Genomic DNA, 24,000 nt, shown 5'->3' on the forward strand with positions numbered 1-24,000 from the left:
TCGCCAGATCTGATATGGTAAGTTGCTTTCACGAGGAGTTTACATGAAATCAGTACCACAAGCAATACTGATTTTACGCCCTCACGTGCTTGTATACATTTGCCTATCAGGAACATGAGGATTTGAGGTAGAGACTTGTTTTTAAGTCATCATGCCAGTAACATGAGTAGTAGTAAGAACTCTACACACAAAATATCGTTATAATCGTTGGTGAAAACCATAATGTAAAAGCTACACGAAAGAATGGGATCAAATGTCATTCTGCTGAATTTTGTTGAAAGGTCAGAAGAAACAATGGCACATAGGTGGTTATTTACTAAATGGGTACAAATACAACTTGAATTCACTCGTTCTTTACAAGAGATCGTTGGTATAAATCATTTATCGTGTAGATGATCTTCATATTTAAAAGGAAAAACTGTAATATAGATGCAATAGGTGCACATTTACACTTACACTCACATTAACATTTACGGTCAAAACCCGGCATAATGCACAGTTGCGGAAGAACATTAAACACATCACAGTGTGTCACTGCTGGCTGTTGTTTATGTAAAGAATATAACACAACTTTTTCTAAAGTAACATTTTGATTTTATACCTTATCACAAAAAAGCGCAGGTAAAACATATAATGAGCATAAAAACAGATAGTAGATATTCGCATAAAAAAAAGCAGGCAGTTAAAGGTCAATATTTTATACCAAAGCCACTCGCAAAGCAAAAGATCAGAAAGATGCATTTGCACTACTCATCTAATGCTAGTTAATTCACCTGAACTAAGAGTTACAGGCAGAAAAACAGTTCCAGAGCCTGAAAAGAAGAGTTATGGGAATTAGAACCACGCTTAACAACCCCCAAACAACGACTGGCAAAGTAAAAGCCTGAAAATAATTGGGCGAAGTTGACTTGGCGAAGTCTACACCATGAAGCTCGCGGCACGAAGGTTTAGCACTGAGTTTTCGATGAAAAGACTTCGCGAAGTTGCAAAGACAACTGTGTTAGTACAAGCAAAGCAAAGCAAAGATCATACAAGCATAATCCAGTAATTCAGTTGCTACAAAGTGTTTCATTACAAAAGTGTGTTGCCAAAAAACAAACAAAACATGTTTGAACAACATATATAAAAAAAAAACCCACCACAAAACCTTGCAATCTTTTGCAAAATGCTGGAACAACAGTGACAGCATATCGCTATCGTGTAACTGCGGATGAAACACGAACAGGAAAGTAAAGAACTTGTGACCAAACGATGTTCTTCCCCAAACGACACTCCCCACCCCCTCAACACCTACCCAACCCCCATCACAACACCACTTTCTTTCTCTACTTTCTTTATTTGGTGTTTAACGTCGTTTTCAACCGTTCAAGGTTATATCGCGACGGGGAAAGGGGGGAGATGGGATAGAGCCACTTGTTAAATGTTTCTTGTTCACAAAAGCACTAATAAAAAAATTGCTCCAGGGGCTTGCAACGTAGTACAATATATGACCTTACTGGGAGAATGCAAGTTTCCAGTACAAAGGACTTAACATTTCTTACATACTGCTTGACTAAAATCTTTACAAACATTGACTATATTCTATACAAGAAACACTTAACAAGGGTAAAAGGAGAAACAGAATCCGTTAGTCGCCTCTTACGACATGCTGGGGAGCATCGGGTAAATTCTTCCCCCTAACCCGCGGGGGGATCACAACACCACAACAATTGCAACAGACAGACGCAATGTTGGACCATTATCAGAATTAAAACTGTTTAACAGCATTTTTCCCCCCTTCTTTTACAACACTTTTCAAAGAAACAGAAATACAGCTGTTTATTAAAACAGTGCGGTGTGCTACGAGGATCTTTGAAAAAGACCATGCTTTTGCTGAAATTAAAAAGAGATGATAGGTTGGTATTTAGCTATCTCAAAAATCGTTTATAGCATATTCAAGCAGGCAACGTTCCTTGTCAGACAGTAGGTTTTAGTTTTCCAGCAAAAGACGTAGGAACAGCCACACAGAATTCTCAAACACCACAACTGTATTCACAGTGCAAAAGCAAAGAATAAATGAAAAGAAGTCAATGCATGCGAAGGCGTCTATCCAACACGCGATTAGTTTGTGAGAAAGCGCATACAGATCAAGCAGGGTTACTCGAATGTATACCATGCACTTAGTTTTCAGACAGAGGCATACTAATATGTTGCGACTGAGTTTTTTTTGAAGAGTACGTTTATAGACTTTTAGGCACAAATTAATATTTGTTTTTCAAGATCAAGCCGGATTGAAAGAACTTTAACCGTGTGCTTGATGTGCAGAAAAGGTATACTCATATTGTCAGAGCGTGAGTACAGACGTGTAGGCACAAGTTGATATGTTAATGTGTTCAGATGTTCAAGAATAAACAGGATTAATCGATTTCAACCGTGCGCTAGGCTTTCAACAAGAGGCATACTCACACGTTATGATTACGTGCATATACTTGCAAGTACAAATTAGTTTGTTATTGTTAATGTGTTCTCAGATTTTCAAGCAACAGCAACAGCGACACAGCAGGACTCCGAAGATGAAAGTTCTAACAGAAATTAAAGTGTGACGAGAAGCAAGCAATAATGCATACTCGCTAACATTCTCCAGTAGCGAGCTCTCAAGACGCGTGCAAACAGGTTCAGGATTCCGTATTGTGTGCCTGCGCAAAATGTTTGCAACATTATGGCACAAGCAGAAGATCAAGGAGAGCAACATGGCACAAGACACTATGCAGATGATCAAGCAGAGCAAAATGACACAGCTAGGACACTATGCAGATGATCAAGCAAGCCAACATGGCACAAGACACTATGCAGATGATCAAGCAGAGCAAAATGACACAGCTAGGACACTATGCAGATGATCAAGCAGAGCAAAATGACACAGCTAGGACACTATGCAGATGATCAAGCAGAGCAAAATGACACAGCTAGGACACTATGCAGATGATCAAGCAAGCCAACATGGCACAAGACACTATGCAGATGATCAAGCAAGCCAACATGGCACAAGACACTACGCAGATGATCAAGAAGACCAACATGGCAAAAGACACTATGCAGATGATCAAGCAGAGCAACATGGCACAAGACACTATGCAGAGTCCCAAGCAAGAAGGTATGGTTTACTAGATGGCTTGGCCCGCTTCCGAAGCAAATCTTGGACGTAGTGCGAGAGGTTTTGCAAGCCGGAGTGCACGGTCCACACAGGGTGGTCAGAACGCTTGGCTCTGTCCTTACCGTTCACGTTCTCTTTGAGAACACGACCTCGTTCGTCTTTACCGGGTGGGCCTCTGGAGTTTGTTCTAAGGGGTACCTTTTTCTTCCCGTTCTCAGAGGGGTTTCCCTCCTTTCCTTTGCCTTTGCTGCTGCCTTTAAAGATGAACAACAGCGTGGGTGTGGTGATATTTAAGGATGGTTGGATGTGACATCTATGATCTTGATGATAATGATGATGGGTTTGGTGTTGTTGATGGTGACGGTAGAGATTATGATGATTATGATGATGATGATGATGATGATGATGATGATTATGATGATGATGATGATGATGATGATGATATATTTTTGTCAACGCTAGTAGCAGTATTCATACACAATGTATTAATTCTGGAAATTCAAATCTTTCAATAATTCTCCCCACTCTTCCCAACCAATCAACCGACCAACCGACCTGAACACCTAGCCGGCCAACTAACCTGTTTTCATATGCTTGAACTCATACATGAGAAAACTTCTGCATTAACGCAGCTCTTGCCTCAAGCCCGTTCAAAAAACAAAATACACAAGACAAATATCACAACTTAAACAATAAAGCCACGAATACGACCACCGTTAGGTGATGTGATGGGATATTTCAGAACTAGCTCAGTGGAAGTAAATTTAAGTCACATACTAAAAAAGAGCGGATATTCTGAGATTACTCCAGTGTGATGATGAACTAAAAATTGAGGCTACGTCGGGATGAAAATCCATACAGACCACTAATTGAAGACTTCCCGTTGTAAGCCGTACACTCCATCTGCCCTCCTGCGTTGAGGTTCATCTCCTCCCCTTTGCGATCCGACTGCTTCAGCTGCACAGTTCATAAACAGACACAAGGATGCAGACAAACGCAGACACAAATGTACGGAACGCGGATCGTATCAACTGATGCATCAAATTGATGCATCCAAAACCAAGATTTGATGCATCATTTTCACCATTTGATGCATCATTTTCACAAAAGGATGCATCATTTTCTAAAAGGATGCATTATTTTCGTATCGGATGCATCAGTTTTGGAAAATGATACATCTTTTTTAAAAATGATGCATCCTTTTGTGAAAATGATGCATCAAATTGTGAAAATGATGCATCAAATGGTGAAAATGATGCATCAAATCTTGGTTTTGGATGCATCAATTTGATGCATCAGTTGATACGATCCGCGTTCCGTACAAATGAAGATTCGCAGATTATCTATACCCGTCTGTCTGTCTGTCTGTCTGTTTGAGTGTCTCTCTCTCTCTCTCTCTCTCTCTCTCTCTCTCTCTCTCTCTCTCTCTCTCTCTCTCTCTCTCTCTCTCTCTCTCTCTCTCTCTATGTGCCTCCCAAGAATTAACACACTAACCCACCAGCTAGACAAAAGTTGCGAAAAAAGCTCGAAACAGAAGCACACAAAAAACCCACACAGAACAAAACTTGATTTAAAACATGTCAACTACCTCGAAGAGATACGCGCTCGATAAATAATATTATCTTCCTTCCTCTTCTTCTTCTTTCTGAACAAAAATGTTTCACTCAACACACCATGTGGTAACTGTTGCAAGACGTCATCACTTCATCTGCCTCACACGTCACAGATGCTGCGTCATCCTCAGCTGTACCGGAAGGCGCAGACTTCACCGTACGACACGTCAGAGCTTCGTCGAGTGATGACGTAGTTGCGCTGGCTACGACCGCCTCTTCGCGGTGACTGATACATTCTGGGACAAAGTCTTCTTCCTCGGTCAGTTCGATTGGTACTGAAGAAGAGGAACAAAATAGATTTAACAAATACAGGCTGAACTTCTGGCGTTTTGAAAGTAAGTCCATACCACGGTGCTCTGGGGGACACCATCTGGCCAGAGGAGACAGCGCTACAAAAGAAGCTATACGGCCCCAGAGAGGACTTGGAGAGGACAGCACGTTTCGCCCTGCAGTCCGGGTTGACGATCTAACAGCGAACGACAAGAAGAAGAAAGTAAGTTGGGGTCTTTTTCGAAATATTGCAGGAAAAAAAAACCACCCTTTTTTTCTCTACGGGAAACCCCATGGGACTGATGGACATTTGCACAAACGAAGAGACAGAAAGACACCCACTAAGACAAGCACACATCGATGATATCGCATCCATGAGCACGCAAAATGGGCGGACTGATAGAAATATGAGCGCTTGGGTTGGATTTGAAAATGATCAAGACGTAAATAAATACTTGCCCCTGATGGTTTAATCGCAAGGGCGTTAAACAACATGTATCTTTAAATAACACTTACTGTTACTGTCGGTGACTGCAATGTCGACGATAGCTTCACCATCTCCTAGGGTGAAAGTTTCCCTCTGCACCGGCACGCTTTGGACCTTGACAATGACCTCGTAGTCACCCTTGAAGCCCCGCACGGACAAGGGGGAGGGAGACGTGGCCATGTTGAAGGTCTCTTTAGTCGTCCACTCTTTCTTCGTCAGGCAAGCCCATCTCTCTCCGGACTCCAGAATCTGAACAGAACATTTGAAGGCGAATAAAGATGATTCCCTTGCCGTTTATCAGATCATAATAATAAGTACGAAAAAGCCAATGAAAAAGGGAATGATAGTGTCACTGGTATTGAACGATGGACTGATGCAACTGTACTATGTATTCACTGAACTTTCAAGGAGAATCTGAAACAAACTTGCTAGATTGGTAAGCTGAAATGTGGACCAATCAACAAGGCGCCTTGTGTTGACTCCAGTCTCACAACATGACAACAACAAGTCGCGTAAGGCGAAAATACAATATTTAGTCAAGTAGCTGCCATTTTTCAGCAAGACCGTATACTCGTAACATCGTCAGTCCACCGCTCATGGCAAAGGCAGTGAAATTGACAAGAAGAGCGGGGTAGTAGTTGCGCTAAGAAGGATAGCACGCTTTTCTGTACCTCTCTTTGTTTTAACTTTCTGAGCGTGTTTTTAATCCAAACATATCATATCTATATGTTTTTGGAATCAAGAACCGACAAGGAATAAGATGAAAGTGTTTTTAAATTGATTTGGACAATTTAATTTTGATAATAATTTTTATATATTTAATTTTCAGAGCTTGTTTTTAATCCGAATATAACATATTTATATGTTTTTGGAATCAGCAAATGATGGAGAATAAGATAAACGTAAATTTGGATCGTTTTATACATTTTTATTTTTTTTTACAATTTTCCGATTTTTAATGACCAAAGTCATTAATTAATTTTTAAGCCACCAAGCTGAAATGCAATACCGAAGTCCGGGCTTCGTCGAAGATTACTTGACCAAAATTTCAACCAATTTGGTTGAAAAATGAGGGCGTGACAGTGCCGCCTCAACTTTCACGAAAAGCCGGATATGACGTCATCAAAGACATTTATCAAAAAAATGAAAAAAACGTTCGGGGATTTCATACCCAGGAACTCTCATGTCAAATTTCATAAAGATCGGTCCAGTAGTTTAGTCTGCATCGCTCTACACACACACACACACACACACACACACACACACGCACACACGCACATATACCACGACCCTCGTTTCGATTCCCCCTCGATGTTAAAATATTTAGTCAAAACTTGACTAAATATAAAAAGTACGGTACAGCAACCGTTTACTGTCATTTTGTTGGAATTAGGCCCAACGCCAGATCATGATCTGGATAAGTCAACGAATCATTTAAGAGTTTTCTAACATTGTACAAGCTCACAACACTTTCTTTCTTTCTTTATTTGGTGTTTAACGTCGTTTTCAACCACGAAGGTTATATCGCGACGACTGTCACGCACTACATCCCAATGCTCATCATCTAATTTAATAAGGTTACGTACCACATTAACTATATATTTACCGTCAATTCGTTTGGGTTGGGACCCAACACAAGCTCATGGTCTGGATCCCTCATGGAACCATTCCAGAATCCCCACATAATCACACCCTTCAGCCCCGGATGACCGAAGAAGGCCCGGATGGAGTCCTCCAGCCAATCAGCGCGTACGGCAATGTCGGGCCAGCCAATGTCAAACTCTGTCATCATTAGGTCAAGTCCTGTCTCAGCCAATCGGTCGAGTCTTCTCTGCAACGTTTGGTTAGAGTGTGACATGGTGTTGATGTTTTCATGGTCCATTGTGGTATGGGGTGGTGTGGTGTGTGTGGAGAGCGGAGGTGGGGTAAGTGGTGGGTGTGATTCGAGTTAGGGTGAGCTTGATGTGTGTGTGAGTGTGTGTGTGTGTGTGTGTGTGTGTGTGTGTGTGTGTGTGTGTGTGTGTGTGTGTGTGTGTGTGTGTGTGTGTGTGTGTAACCCTTGTTTCGTTTAACGAATCATATTTCTGAAAATAACATTAAAACACACACACACCCACGCACGAACGCACAAACACACACACACACACACACACACACACACACACACACACACACACACACACACACACACACACACAGAAAAGCCAACCAGACCGACCTAGCGATCCCCGACCAGCAGGCATACATGTTACCAGATGAACAGGTAGACCACACACTTACCCACATAGCTGTGGGATCTGGTTTGACGAACTCTTTGGTGTGACCTTGAATGCCCAGACCCTCCACGGGCACCCCTTCGTTAAGGTATTCCATAGCCAGCTCATAATAATCCTGCACAAATCAAAATTGTCTTAATGATAATAATGATGAGGATATTTATTTGGCGCAAACCTGAAACAGTTCTAATTAAGCGCCTAACAAAAACATACTGAGAACTAAGTGATCGTTTGCCGCATATTGATTCTAATCAGACGAACGCTTTTATTTATCTTATTTTCAAGGGATCTTCAAACTAACAACCACATCTAAATACTGAAGTAATAATGTTTGGCAAAGAAACAATGAACACTAAACAATATTATGAAACTTATCTCTAAAACAACTATTGAATTGAATTGAATTGAATTGAAATTTATTTTACGAGGGTGACAGAATAAGCAATGCATACATGCTTCTTTTCATCCGGCCCTCGCCCATTGAGGGGTAACAAACAAGAAGAAATAAAAGATAAGTTTAACTATAGTACAAATGACATATTTACCATAATTAACATGTCTACCAACCAATAAGACATTTTAAGATGCATTAGGATTCTTTAGCAATGCTTGAAAGTTATATATATAACAGAGAAATATGTGTTTGTAAACAAAACAAAAAAAAAAAAAAATCCATCATGAATTATATACAATCATGATTTTCAATATAATCAGAGAGTATATTTTGCCAGCTGCTTGATAATATTTCTTATAAGTTTTTTTTAAAAGAAACAGCATGTAATATTCCTTGAATGAAGTTTCATGAATTCGTAATTTAATTATATTTGGAATGGCGTTCCACATAATTGCTCCAGAATATGATAGACTCGACTTGTACAGGTCAATTCTTGGAGTTGGGGTAATTAATTTGTTACATTTTCTATAATGATTTATTTTGAAATTTGAGGCAAGGAGTGTAGGTGCATTCCCTGACAGAATTCTATACATTATCACACCTTTGTTATTTGCAAATCTATCTTTGATAGGAAGAATTTGCAATCGTTTATAATCAGTCATGGAAGGAGATGTATTTTTTAAAATAATTAATTTAACAGCTTTTCTATGTAAACTGCCCAAGTGTTTCAAAGTATTTGCACTTGCAGAGTCCCACACTGTGAAAGCATAGTCAATAGCTGACTGAATATGTGCCTGAAAAAACAGTTTTCTTGTGCGAAGGTCTAGAAAGTTTGATTTTTGATAACTGAAATATTTTTTTGGATGTGTTTTTACAAAGTGTATCTACATGTTTTGACCAAGACAGGTTATTGTCAATAGTTATTCCCAAGACTCTATGGCTATCAACTTCGGTAACATCTTGATTTCGTATTAGCAATGTCGGAAATCCAGGTGTTAGATTTTGTCTTTTTTGCCTCGTGGTAAGTAGCATGCATTTAGTTTTATTTGGATTCAGTGACATATGGTTTAGTTCTGACCATTCAAGTAATCGTTCAATGTTTTCTTGGAGGATATTTGCTAGTTTAATAAGATCTTGGTGACTAGAATGAATTGTAGTATCATCTGCAAATAGTTCACACATGCATTTTACAAATAGAGGTAGGTCGTTTATATATATAGAAAATAGTAATGGACCAAGAATAGAACCTTGTGGTACTCCAAACCTTACTGTTTGCTTATAAGTGTATGATAGTTTCAGATAAGTACTTTGCTGTCTGTCTGACAGGAAAGATGTTAAAATGTTTATGGAATCTGTTGCAATTCCATAAATCTCAAGCTTTTTGATAAGGAGTTTATGGTCAATTAGGTCAAAAGCTTTAGCAAAGTCAACAAATAGAGCAGCACAGAACTGATTATTATTAATGTTTGTCAGCCATTGGTCTACTAAACTATAAGCGCTGTTTGACATGAGTGTTTTTGCCTAAAACCTGATTGATTATCATGGATCAATTTATTGTTCTCAAAGTGAGAAAGGATGTGTTTATTGATATGTTTTTCAAGAGGCTTTGAAAGGATTGATGGAACTGATATTGGTCTATAATTTGAAGGATTTGTAGTATCTCCTGATTGAAAGAGAGGAATCACTTTAGCCTGTTGAATTGTTTAGGAAAATAGCTTTTGTCAATACAAAGGTTATTACTGAGATAAATGTCAATGTATCTGTGATAACTGGAGCTGCCATTTTTATAATTTTTGCATCCAGACCATCTATGTCACGTGTTCCGGTTTGTTTTAGATGCTGAAGATGAGAGTAAACATCCGTATAGTCATTGGTGGCAGTGTATGCTGAAAATGTATCTGTTTTGAATTGCAGTATTCCTTTAAATGTTCTAAATTATTTGACTGTGTCCGATCACAAGAAATTACTTTATCAGCAATTTTTGAGAAATGGTCATTGAGTGTATCTGCAGAAATGTCAATTATTTGGGAAGATTTTGTTGAAGTTTCTTTGTTTGTGAGTTGGTTAATTGCTTTCCAAATAGATTTTGAATCTTGTTTAGATGTAATGAGATGTTGAAAATATTGTTGTTTACGTTTTCGTTTCAAGGAATTTACTTTATTTCTTTGTTGTGTGTACTCTTCGTGGGTACCATGTTTTTTTTAATAAGTCACGGTAATTTTCAGCATTTTCTATGTCTTGGTCGATCCATTTGGGTTTTTTGGTCTGCTTTACTCGATGTGTTTTCAGTGGTGCATGTTTGTTGTAAATGATAATGAAAATAGATGTCCAAAACTCTAAAGCTTCGTCAGGATTTGTAAAATTGTAAGTATTTGAAAGTGGGCTATTTTTGAGATCAGAAAGAAATGCACTTTCACTGAAATGAGAGAATGAACGATATGTAATAGTTTTGTGACCAACCCTTGGAATTTTAACCCCTTTACGATACCAAGTGATACAAATGGGAAAGGGGTCACTGGCAGAAAAAAAGGGTACATATGTTTCTTTGATATGACGTTTTTCAGAAACATAAATATGATCAATGAGTGATTTAGAATTGGGAGTAACTCTTGTTGGATTTTGGATCATTTGATGTATATTTAATAGATTAATAGTGTCCAACCAAGTTTTATTTTGTTTCAGAAGATCAATATTAAAATCTCCTAAAAGAATTATTTCTTATGATTCATTTGAAACTGTATCCATCATATCCATAAATTCATCATACCAGTGAACCTTTTCTGCTGGATTTCGGTAGCAAAAACCAACAATGATTGGTGCTGATCTTTTTAATCCTATTTCTAACCAAATGCATTCTACACCAGCTGTTTCAAGATGTTGAAGACGCTTGTAAATTATTGATTCGTTAATATAAACTAACAAGCCAGTGTTTTGTAGAATCTCTTCGTAATGTATTATAACCTGAAATGGAAATATCTGAATCAGGTATGATGTTAAATAGTCGAGATTCCGTAAAGCCAAAAATATGAAAGTTGTTACCGTTGTTAGAAAGTAACTTTTGTGTCCAACAAGGAGACTTTTTCATTTAAGTCATCAATTTTGCTTTTCATGTGCTGTTTTAGTTCATGCTTGATTTGTGTTTTCATATTTTCAAAAAATGACAACATACATTTGGGAGCATCCTCACACATCTCATTTAACCTGTTGACATTTTTGTTGAGCATAAACATTTTCTTGTCATTGCGTTTCAGTTTGGTATGGCATTTTTTAACAGACAGGCATGTTATTTTTCTTTTTCTCAATATTTCCCGTCGTTTCATTGAAACGGTCAATAGGGCAATCTTTTCTTTGTTCGTGTTTGGTGTTTCATCTCCAGCTATTGGCATAGGCGCAAGTCTAATGGCATTTTCAATGGCAGTTTCTTCTTCTGCTTCTTGGTCTATTTCATGAGCCTCGGGGATATCATGAACAACAACCCTACCTGTTTTCGACAAAGATGTCACAGGTACTGCCATTTCAGATAAATGCTTTATACATGTTTTCAAGACATCATTGTTTGTTTGTTTTTTGACACACGAATATATTGTTTTTATGCACTCAACAAGATCAGCAAATTCCTCGTCTCTCCAACTTGGACACTTGTTGCCCTGGACCAGAACCTTCCCTGTTGTGTATTACACAGTAATAGTTATCAGTTTACACTTTCCACAGCTCACAATCACCTTTGAGCGAAATAGATCTTTAGAAAGTAGTTCAGTAGGTATATACGACAGGTCATCCGAGTTTGTGATGTAAATCCGCCGACAAGGATTGTCAGATTCATCAATCCAGTCAACGTGAAAATTGGAAAATGAGTTAATTAATATCACAAATGTATCGTTTGTGTAAGACTTTTCTTGTCAGTGGAAGAAGGTGGTGAGGTAGGGGAAGGGAGGGCAAGTCGACCCCTCTAACAAATGCAGCTTATACCTCTCGTATTTTTAAAAAAAAGATTGTTTTTGTTGTAAAACATGGTGTGTTCTCTTTCGTGTAAGCGTTGTGTGGAATATGAACGATCCAACTGGCACGGTTTTTAAATAAAATATAAAAGAAAAAAATCCTGAAGCATGGACGACTTGCCCTCCATGGAGGGCAACTCGTCCATGGGGGGCGGGTAATTCGTCCAGGTGGAAAAGGTTGTTCATATTACCCAATAGCATCACCTCGACATATGAAATTGACTGAAGTAACTTTTCTGTGTCAGTTTTGTTAATCGGAAGTGAGAATGACGTCATAATGAGTCGGCCTACGTCAGAAGTCGATCGACGTCTTGGCTATGCAGGGAGGGTGAGTATTTGAAGGGATAGATGTTCAAACATCTATACTTATTAGTTGCTCTGGTTCAAAGCGAAGCAAATGGGAAACTATATTTACAAATTGGACTTGTAATTGATTTGTGTCGCCCATTTCAGGTTGCGTGAACGTGAAATAGTTTAATAGGCCTACTAGTATACGCGCACTTCCAATGACGGGAAAGCGCACCCCCCCCCCCCCCCCCCTCTCTCTGTCTCTCTGTCTCTCTGTCTCTCTCTCTCTCTCTCTCTCTCTCTCTCTCTCTCTCTCTCTCTCTCTCTCTCTCTCTCTCTGTCTTAATTAATTAATTAATTAATCAACACACAACTTCGAATATTATTTTTTTAATGCTACGTTCACTTTTATTTCAAATCCATACAAAGAACTTTTACGGGTTCTTCATCTGACACTATTTCTTGGAGATTAAAGAGTCTACACAGACGAGAGAGTGATATGGACCCATAGTCGGGTATTGTGACCCGGGTCGAGTTACACGACAAAGGGGGGGACGAATTACCCGATCATGGTACTCGCTGAACATTGCTATTTACTATTGTTCCTGGGATAGCCTGAGATCTATAACTTTCGACTAGTTGTTATGAAAGCCAAAGCTTTTTTGCAGATCTGGTGCATTTTACGAATCAGCGGCTCCCATGCACTGACTGTTGTTTTTTTCGTGCAACAATTTTAGAGTGGAAACCATCAAAATTGACAAAGACTTACCGCTTTGCTGGGCCCTTTTATTTCGACATTTTTTTTTCTTCAACTGATTCAGGTTGGGTAACTCTGGCTTATGAAATCGATGATAATCACCCCTGCAGTGTCATGTTCTCAAAATCGAGGGGGGACGACATACCCGAGGGGGTCGACTTGCCCTCCCTTCCCCTACATCAAAAGTGAGTTGTTTTGGGTCTTTCTTGATGTCGATTGATGGAGCCAATTGTTCATTACATAGAGCCATAGAAACAGTTTAATTGTCAGATAATTTGTTGCTCATGGTCAATTCCTCAATAAATATTTACATGGTAACCACAGAATAAATACATACAAAGTATATACTCCATTCCAATTACTCAGGTGAGTAAAACAATGTATCAAGAAATGTCTACATTGTTTCAAGTTCAAGTTCAGTGTCACGTCATAATAGTGACTTTGACATTGAAAATTTGAGGTCTCGGCTAATTAGTTCTGAGTGAAGAGAAAATTATTCCATTGTAGTGTCACTGGTTTCCAAAACCATGTCGCGTCATTCCGTATTATTCTGTGATGCTCGGTAATAATATGACGTCTTTTACACGAGACAATTGAACAAAACAAACTTGATTATTCTTCAATAAAAAACATTGCTTTTAAAGATGTCAAGGCAAAAAGCACAAACAATTCACACATGTCTGTGTCGAACAGGGACGGGATCCAGTGTAAATTTCCTGATCAGAAAGTGCATCCATACACAACAGGAACGTCACGATTTCCAGAAAAAGCAGAAAACAAATTCAGTTTTCACGGAAGAAAACCACAGTCTTTATCCTCAGTCAAAGTAAAAAGAAGGCCCTTAAACATTATAAGCACAATCAAATGTAGCACCTACGAAAAAGCAAACACCACACAGCACATTGAGAAGAAAACAACGGAGAGCCTCTATGGAGGTTCAGAGGCAGCCGCCATTTTGTCTCAGAGAGGAAAATAGATACATATGTATAAGTTACAGCTCCGTCCATCCATGGTATCGCCTGATACTTTGTCGAGACTGGGTCAATGAATATGATGACGTCACTCGAGGCTCTGCCGAGAGTGACGTCATTATATTATTTCATCCCGTCGAGACAAAATATCATGCGATACCATGCATGGACGGAACTGTAACGTATATATGGCATGACCAAAGTAAAGAGAATTTGTCATGGGATGTGGCAACAAATCATTGGAAATTCACCATGGGCAATCAACCCAAGCCTAGAAGTTGTAGAACTATATTTTGTTTCAGTCTTGGCAAGGCCAGTTTTGTCCAGTTCCGGAAAAGACATAATGAATTCATTCACCCTGCCGAGACGAAAAAAACAATTCCATGGATAAAAACGTATAAGCTTATTATCCCGTGACGCATCAAAGCTAAATTTTGTTTTGAAATGTCATTACAACGTACAGATAACTTATAACGACATAATCGCCTTCACAAGACAGGAAAAACGCACACTTTGTTTTTCGTCTGCTACAAATCTAGTCTTGTTGGTTGACGGAGAGAATAAAGCTTCAATCATACCTTCATCAACAGGAATAAATGCTCAATCCGCTGTCAGTTCGCAACTGAACCTTGTTTTTTTCTTTAACTTTTTGGTTAACATTGAAACGGCAATCCAAAAGAGTGTTTCAGCTGTTTCAAGACAGAGGCTTAGCTCCTTCTTTTGAGTTGCTTTTCAGTCTAAAATGACACCGGAAGCGAACAAATTGTCGCGTATACTGTCGTCACAAAAAGACGTCATGACAAAGTTACACGCAAAGCGAAAGAGACTTTGACGTCATTTACTTTTGTTTGGAATTTTCCGTCTGTTCCTAGCTTGTCAGTGAAGACCTGACGTGAGTAAGCTTACCCTTTGCAGCTGTGAAATAATCAGTCTTGTGTCTCGGTCGTGTAGGTACAGAGTTTGCTTCTGCAATCATTGTGTTCGTGTTGATGACGGCTTCATAAGATTTCCATTTTCTTGTTTCTGCGGCTGCGCAAGTTATTTTGCCTAGGTCATGGCCGAACTTTAGGCCTACGGAGAAAATATCCAGCGATATTTCTCCGTAGGCCTAAAGTTATCCAGCGATATTTCTCCGTAGGCCTAAAGTTCGGCCATGACCTAGGCAAAATAACTTGCGCAGCCGCAGAAACAAGAACATGGAAATCTTATGAAGCCGTCATCAACACGAACACAATGATTGCAGAAGCAAACTCTGTACCTACACGACCGAGACACAAGACTGATTATTTCACAGCTGCAAAGGGTAAGCTTACTCACGTCAGGTCTTCACTGACAAGCTAGGAACAGACGGAAAATTCCAAACAAAAGTAAATGACGTCAAAGTCTCTTTCGCTTTGCGTGTAACTTTGTCATGACGTCTTTTTGTGACGACAGTATACGCGACAATTTGTTCGCTTCCGGTGTCATTTTAGACTGAAAAGAAACTCAAAAGAAGGAGCCAAGCCTGTGTCTTGAAACAGCTGAAACACTCTTTTGGATTGCCGTTTCAATGTTAACCAAAAAGTTAAAGAAAAAAAACAAGGTTCAGTTGCGAACTGACAGCGGATTGAGCATTTATTCCTGTTGATGAAGGTACGATTGAAGCTTTAGTCTCTCCGTCAACCAACAAGACTAGATTTGTAGCAGACGAAAAACAAAGTGTGCGTTTATCCTGTCTTGTGAAGGCGATTATGGCGGTATAAGTTATCTGTACGTTGTGAAGACATTTCAAAACAAAATTTAGCTTTGATGCGTCACGGGATATAAGCTTATACGTTTTCATCCATGGAATTGTTTTTTTCGTCTCGGCAGGGTGAATGAATTCATGATGTCTTTTCCGGAACTGGACAAAACTGGCCTTGCCAAGACTGAAACAAAATATAGTTCTACAACTTCTAGGCTTGGGTTGATTGCCCATGGTGAATTTCAAATGATTTGTTGCCACATCCCATGACAAATTCTCTTTATTTTGGTCATGCCATATATACGTTACAGCTCCGTCCATCCATGGTATCGCGGGATATTTTGTCTCGACGGGGTGAAAGAATATAATGACGTCACTCTCGGCAGAGCCTCGAGTGACGTCATCATATTCATTGACCCAGTCTCGACAAAATATCAGGCGATACCATGGATGGACGGAGCTGTAACTTATACATATCTCTCTCTATTCACGACTTTCCGACCTTGACATTGTAGCTAGGGTCATGTGGGCGTTGGCATCATTGTCCAATCAGAAATAGTCAATGATCATCTCCGAAGTGTGTTCCGGTCCGGAACGCAAAACAGTTTGCGCGGAAAAAGAGAACGTGGTTTGACAACTAAAGGGCATTTTGACCGGCTCGCACTACAGCATCGTTCAAATGTGGGAGAACGACACATCTGACAAATAGCCAGTGGTTAGTACCGTTACCAACATGAGAAACTGGGGATAGGAATCGTAATCCGTATGTAAGTTTGAAGCGGCCCTGACGCTGTTTGTACGTCAATCCGGAGAGAAGCTCTCGTACTTGGCCCCAGGTGACATTTCGTCAAGTTCCACTCCCAGTGTGCCGACTCTATGGCCCTCCCCCCGCCAAACTGCTACCCCCGGTGGCAGGGAAAGCGGTTCGACTTAAGGTGACTGCAGGGCAAGTTTGATTTTGCAAGCTAAAAATAAATGTTCTACTACCTTGTCAGTCTAGATCTGGAACTCATGAAACAGCGCTATTCAAATCCCCATAAAGTGAGCTGGTGTTTTTCTAGATCTAAGCATCGACCGAAATGTTCCTTGCATGGCATAATTATTTACCTAAATCTGTTATTAAGTTTGTTGAAAATCAAAGTATTCGTTTTTTGTTTGTTCGCGTGTCTGGTTTTTGTTTTGTCGATTAGCTTACACGATGTGTGGCTGTTTATTTTGTGAGGGTGGTTTAGCATGTATAAAATGAGACCTAGACCACATACGCCATGAAAGTAGAGTTCCCCGTTCAATACCAAGATTGCCAGTATTGACTATTCAGACAACTTTTGGATAAATGTGTAGGGCTGAGGTGTTGCAGTGGTAGATTGTTTGCACGGGTATGTAGGTAGGTACGTGTACATCCGTGTGCTTTTGTGCAGGCATTTGTAAAGCAGGAACATGCAACATTCTTGAAGACAATATTCAGTCACGCAAACAAACTGAAGGGAAAGAATCTAGCTTACTGCTGTACTGATTTCGCCAAATAAATGCATTTGCATGCCGAAGTTATTCCTGCTTTGATTCCAATCATTCTAATTGATCTGAATGCAAAAAATATACGTAAACGAGCTGATCAAAATGAGTAACATTGCACCTGCCCATAGACTGTACTGCGAAAGCGAAGGTCGTCTGCGACTGAAGATTTTGAAGTCGAACAGCGTCGTTTCTTCACTCTCAGCGGTTGTCTTCATCGGAAAAGTGAAAAGCCTGACTTGCAATCTAGCGAAAGACACATTCTGTCTTTCCGTTCGGGCGTTGTTTTTGTGTACAATCTCTGAAAATGTTATTTCGAAAAAGGCGGCCGTCATTGTTTTGGGGTTTCCGCCTAGTAGTGTTTTAAACCGGTTTCAGACCGGAACACACTTCGGAGATGAAAACAAAATGGCAGCCCCCATGAAATCCGAAAGGTCACGCAAAAAAGTCGTGAATAGGAAAGCAAGAAACACAGACAGAAAGAGATTCAGAAATTAAATGAAAGAACGCTGACGAAAGACAAACGCGAACAAAAATGTGCACATGAACAGAGACATAACTGCACCAAATGTTTGTATGTGTGAGTAAGGATGTAAGGAGGGGGGGGGGGGGGGGGGGTTATAGTGGGAAAACAACAATTATGGAAGGGGCTATAAAGTCAGCGAACGAAAGCCGTCTTTAATCAAATAGAAGGAAGCAATTACAAATGCCCATTTCATAAAAAGCACATCTAAAGGGATGACAAAACACCGCTGGCAGATATACCCGGATGTGATAGACATTACGCTCCTGAAAGAACTAGCTAACTAACTGACCAACTACCTAGCTAAGTAACTCACTCGCTAATTTCCTCACTCACTCATTTCCTTTGTGATACGGTGGGTTGTTGTGGCAGTCATGTTGACTCTATCAATTAATACCGCATTCTATAGTTCAACATCATTTACTAACAACTATCAGGCACATAAACCAGTTTTAGACTGAGGGCACTACAATTGTTACATCTAATCCACACACAAAATGAGAATCAAGGCATTAGAGACGTGAGCAAGAATCAATCAATGAGCTTAACAAAACCCGACCCAAACTAACTGGCTGACTGACGGACGGAGTCACTGGCTAGCTGACCGACTGACGGACGGACTAACTAACTTACTAATAAAAAAACCTCTATCCACGAATAAGGTGCTCTATCCGTGCAGAACCTCACTAACCAACCGAATTACTCTCCAACCATGCAACCAACGAACAAACCCACCTCTGTGCTGGCGCCGGAAGTGACGCAGGTGAAGTCGTTGAGGTAGAGCACGGGACCGTTGGGATCCTCGGCTTTAGCCTGTCTGTAGGCGTTCTTGGAGATAGTGGGGTCCTGCAGCCTCTCCTCGTAATAGTGGCCGTGGATGTGCTCGTTCTGGACGTCCCATTGGGCCACTCTGAAACATGGGCACGGCAAGGAAAAAGCGGCTGATGTGGCGAGTGGACATCTTTGTGGGCATACTTATACTTCGGCGTCAGGGGATGAGTCGGAGATATAAACCCGCTCTTGCAATGGTTCACCAACAGTCTCATCCTTTCTGAAACCACGGAACTTCTCATCCACAGTACACGCCAAAACAGTTTTCTTTGCGTCTGAGTAAAGAACTTTTGGTCCCAAAAATGATGCATCGAGAAACGCCTTACTGATTTTGCTGCATGCTCAGGAACCGTTATGTTCGAGATTAAACACATCTCAACCATCTTAAAGTTGTGTTGTAAAGACATGACCCCTAAATAACCCTCTGCGTGCACTCCTAACTTGCAAGGTACCACCATGCTGAACGGAATCCGCTTCACAGGATAAAAAGAGGTGCTGTTGACCCTGATGAAACTCTACCGTGTCAGGAAGAGCTTTCTACAACAGGTCTCAGAAGAAGACGACGAAGACACGGGGTGGGAAGGAGAGAGAGGGATGAAGAGTAGCGAGGGAGAGAGAGAGAGAGAGATCGAGAGACAATGACAATGACAATTCTTTATTTTACGAGGGTAACAGAATAATAATAATAATAATAATAATAAGAACATTTATATAGCGCTAAATCAAAAACTTTCGTTAAAAAGGCTTGCTCTAAGCGCTTGACATCTAAACTAAAACGTCATTCACACTCTTTACAATGATTTACAAGAACTTCATGTCACACTCTTTCATTCAGTATAGCACCATTCACACAGTTGTTATTCTGTACAAGACAATAAGTTAGTCTAACATTTAGAATGTTCATAAGATGAAAACAAGAAAAAACCAGACTGATTAAAACAACTGCTTAGTGCTAACAAAGCATGAATCTTAATGATAACGTAATACATGTTTCACTGTTAAGACCATAAAAAAAACCTATGTGCTAAAATAACTTCAAACTTTTAAGAACTTCTTATAAGATACACAGCACATCTAGATAAACACCAGAATGATAAAACAAAAGGCAACTCGTTAAAACTATTAAATGCATCAATGTCTAAAACACGAAAGACTCAAATATAAGATACACAATTCTCTAGAATTGTTTATTAAAAAAACTGAAACCGACCTGCTCAAAGTAAACCATACCCACCCCCTCCCTACCCACCCCCAACCCTCCTCCTACACTAAATACTAATTATTTCTACTCTTAACTTCCCAACTACACGTTATCCATAAACTATGCACAGGAACATGTGTGTCAGCATTATGTGGCACCGACATGACTTGTGCATATCTAGCTTACAGCTAAGGGTTAAAGTTAAAGGACTACTGCAGTGAAAAATTATATTTATAATAATTTAAAACAAAGACAAAATAACAAGCTGAATAGAGATGGAACCGTTACAGAACAGGATGGCAAAATGTTGCGACTTTAGGAGTTGTGTTTCTGGAAGAGGTGAGTTTTGAGTGCTCGCTTGAATGACTGTACTGACTGAGAGTGGCGAATGTGAGAGGGGAGAGAGTTCCATTGAGTAGATGCGCAAAATGCAAAAGTGCGTTGTCCATATGCTTTTGATTTTGTGTGTGGGATGACTAGGGTGCGGCTATCAGAAGAGGAGCGGAGTTGTCTAGCAGGAGTGTATACAGTGAGAAGTTCAGAGAAATAAGCAGGAGACGAGGCAGAGAAGAAGTGAAAGCAGAGAGTGGACAGTTTGTATTCAATGCGGGCTTGGATGGGTAACCAGTGGAGTGTGCGGCGAAGTGGTGTGACATGATCTTTTTTTCGTGCTTTGAGGATCAGGCGTGCTGCAGAATTTTGAACTTTCTGTAGTTTGTGCAGGAGGTAGAGTGGACAGCCAGAGAGAAGAGAGTTACAGTAGTCAAGTTTAGAAAGAACAAGAGAGCAGACTAGAGTGTTTGTAGTTTGAACGGACAGAGTATGGCGGATGGTTGCGATCTTGCGGAGTTCAAAGTATGCGGACCTACAGATGTTGGAGATGTGCTTGTTGAGTGTCATGTCTGAGGAGATGGTGAAGCCGAGGTTTCTAGCTGAAGAAGAGAAAGAGATGTCGGTATTGCCTACTTGGACAGACGAAGGTTGAGAATTTGGGAACTTAGTGGACTTTTTCATGCACAGAAGTGCCTCTGTCTTATCATCATTTAGTTTTAACTTATTTTCTACCATCCATGACTTAACATCTAAGATACAGGTCTGAATGGTCTGGATGGCGGCATGTGTCTCAGCGGGGGAACTAGGCTTATACAACTGGGTATCATCAGCAAAAGACTGGTTTGAAACGGAATGATTTTGAATGAGGGCAGACAAGGGTTTGGTGTACATAATGAAGAGGACGGGGCCAAGTACAGAGCCTTGAGGGACACCGAAAACAAGGGGGGCTGGGGCTGATCTCTGGCCATCGACAAGCACAGCCTGAGTTCTATCCGTAAGGTAGGACTCAAACCATGCCAGCGCTGGACCAGAGATGCCATACAAGGTCTGGAGCCTGCTCAGCAGTGTGACATGATCTATTGTGTCAAACGCTGCCGAGAGGTCCAGTAGGGTGAGCACAGACACATCACCACCATCCAGAGCAGACAGAATGTCGTTGGTCACCTTGAGCAGGGCAGTCTCAGTACAGTGAGAAGGACGGTATGCTGACTGAGAATGCGAGATCAGATCATGAGTGTTCAAATACACTAACAGCTGCTTTAAAACTACTTTCTCAATGATCTTTGACAAAAATGAAAGGTTAGAAACAGGGCGGTAGTTCTTTAAGACATTTACATCGAGATTGGATTTCTTAAGGAGCGGTTTCACAAGTGCAGTTTTGAACAATGATGGAAAAACACCAGACAACAGGCTATCATTAACAATCTGGGTGAGAACAGGCAACAGAAGATCAAGGTTTTCAACAAGTAATGGTGTGGGCAATGCATCAAGTGGACAGGTTGTAGGTTTGGATTTCAAAATAATCTCTCTAAGGTCCTTCTCACTGACTTTCTGGAATGCTAAAAACGTACAGGCAGGGGAAGCATCAACATGAGTGGGTGCAGCAGAATTAACAGCTAGCGTGTCAAGTTCTGATCTAATATCAGCTACTTTCTGGATGAAAAAATCACTAAAAACATCAGGCAGCTCACTAACAGGAAATACAGTGGGGAGTGGGGACACCTTAGTGCGGCCAGTCAAGCGGTTGCAAATATCAAACAGTTTCTTGCTAGAAGAACAAGTGGCAATCTGAGTCTGCAGAAAAAGTGTCTTAGCGGAGTGTACGATCTTGGTTACAACGTTCTTGGTGTAGTTAAAAATCTGCTTATGTACAGTGAGACCCGCATAGGTATACTTTTTTGCACCTGGCCCTAGGCCTAAAAAGGGACTAAATCTACAATAATAACTACTACTACATAAATACATAATTAGTGAAATAGTATAAGTTGATGTACATAAGCGCATTATATAGAAACACTGTAGTTTATAAATGGTTATGACTAGGCGCAAAGCAAAAATTAGCAAATCAAATTAAAGTCTGAATACTATGCAATAGTACATCAACTCTGCAAGACAATGGATATTGTGTAGAACATCATAATTTCGTGAACAAAAACGATAAATTAAAAGTGAGTGTCTGTGTCCGAAAGGACATAACAATCAAGACCATACTATTTTCATTAAATGGGATATATATTTGTTTTTCAAAGAATCTGTGCTGGTAGCTTCCCGTAGGAAGAGACGTAAGACGTAAGACTTTTTATTGATTAAACACACAAGGTTCATTTCAACGGGGTGTGGGGAGGGATGTTCAGTAATACATGCCGTGTGTTTGTATTTATGGACAATCACCCGGTTTTATCTCTTTCTCTCTAACATATACTCACACGAACGCATGCACGCTCTCACTCTCTTAAACCTAAAGACATATCCAGCGCATGAATTAACAACAATATGGATAGGTGCAACGACAAACAAGTTTACAGTGCTAACATACATTATTGGCTTTCAATCATGCTCTATCGTTCCACCGCACAAACTCTCTCTCTCTTTCTCTCTTTCTTTCTCTCTCTCTCTGTCTCTCTCTCTCTGTCTCTCTCTCTCTCTCTCTCTCTCTCTCTCTCCCTCTCTCTCTCTCTCTCTCTCTCTCTCTCTCTCTCTCTCTCTTTCTAACATGCAAACATTTCCAGCGCAAAAATCAACAATTTCAATAGGTACTACACCAGCATACATTATTGGCAATCAAACCTGCTCTAACATTCCACGGCACAAACTATGTATAACACATCGCCGTCTCGTTCACCTGTTCCACATTGGGTAACTAGTCCAAAAAACTTTTTCTTTTTTGAAAAACACGATATAAGAATCTGGCCACATGCACCACTGAATCCCCTTTATCTACAGACATAACACGTATAATACTGTTCGCATCTTCACTCTGGGTTTTTTCTCTTAATATTTTGACATCAAGTCTATAATCACAATATTCTTTGCCCCGTAGGAAGAGAGAGAGAGAGAGAGAGAGAGAGAGAGAGAGAGAGAGAGAGAGAGAGAGAGAGAGAGAGAGAGAGAGAGAGAGAGAGAGAGAGAGAGAGAGAGAGAGAGAGAGAGAGTTAGAGAGTGAGAGAGAGAATTGAATTGAGTTGAACTTTATTTAACAAGGATTAAGATTTAAGGCTACGCCTTTTCTTACAATCTGTCCTTGGGACGCACAGACACACAATGATAAAATTGAAAAACTAAAAATTAAAAAGTTAAAAAGCTTACCAACAAAAGGAGGTCAGAAAACTTCAGCACGTGATGATAAAGATGACGATGATGATGATGATGATGATGATGATGATAAGGCATAAAGAGAGAGAAATAGAGAGAAAGAGAGAGAGAGAAAGAGAGAGAGAGCGAGAGAGAGAGAGAGAGAGAGCGAGAGAGAGAGAGGGGGGGGGGAGAGAGAGAGAGAGATACAGAGAGAAACAGAGAGAGAGAGAGAGAAAGAGAGAGAGACAGACAGACAGAGAGACAGACACAGAGACAGACAGATAGACAGACAAGCAGACACACAGACAGCCGGCCAAATATAATTTAGTGTGAGGCAGGAGAGAAGAGGATGATGACAAGGATGCATGTCTCGAAAACGGAAGAAAGACAAGCAGA

The 24,000-nt window shown here is 40.2% G+C and overlaps 1 protein-coding gene across 6 annotated transcripts in view; it reads right to left on the reverse strand.

Moving 5' to 3' along the window:
• Positions 1-24,000, reverse strand: part of LOC138977961 (uncharacterized) — a 56,187-nt gene that overhangs the window by 4,247 nt on the left and 27,940 nt on the right. For 3 of the 6 annotated variants that reach the window (XM_070350567.1, XM_070350601.1, XM_070350574.1), the window contains 7 exons: positions 18,681-18,855; positions 7,784-7,894; positions 7,110-7,334; positions 5,533-5,752; positions 4,807-5,021; positions 3,997-4,090; positions 3,145-3,387 (listed from right to left, as the gene is read on the reverse strand). In XM_070350567.1, the coding sequence (XP_070206668.1) occupies positions 3,145-3,387; positions 3,997-4,090; positions 4,807-5,021; positions 5,533-5,752; positions 7,110-7,334; positions 7,784-7,894; positions 18,681-18,855 (1,283 nt within the window). Of the gene's footprint in view, positions 1-2,606; positions 2,676-3,144; positions 3,388-3,996; positions 4,091-4,806; positions 5,022-5,532; positions 5,753-7,109; positions 7,335-7,783; positions 7,895-18,680; positions 18,856-24,000 lie in introns of all 6 variants that reach the window. The other 3 variants (XM_070350589.1, XM_070350583.1, XM_070350595.1) reach the window with 3 other exon arrangements.

Source organism: Littorina saxatilis, linkage group LG1, assembly GCF_037325665.1.
Source record: "Littorina saxatilis isolate snail1 linkage group LG1, US_GU_Lsax_2.0, whole genome shotgun sequence".
NCBI classification, from domain to species: Eukaryota; Metazoa; Mollusca; class Gastropoda; order Littorinimorpha; family Littorinidae; genus Littorina; species Littorina saxatilis.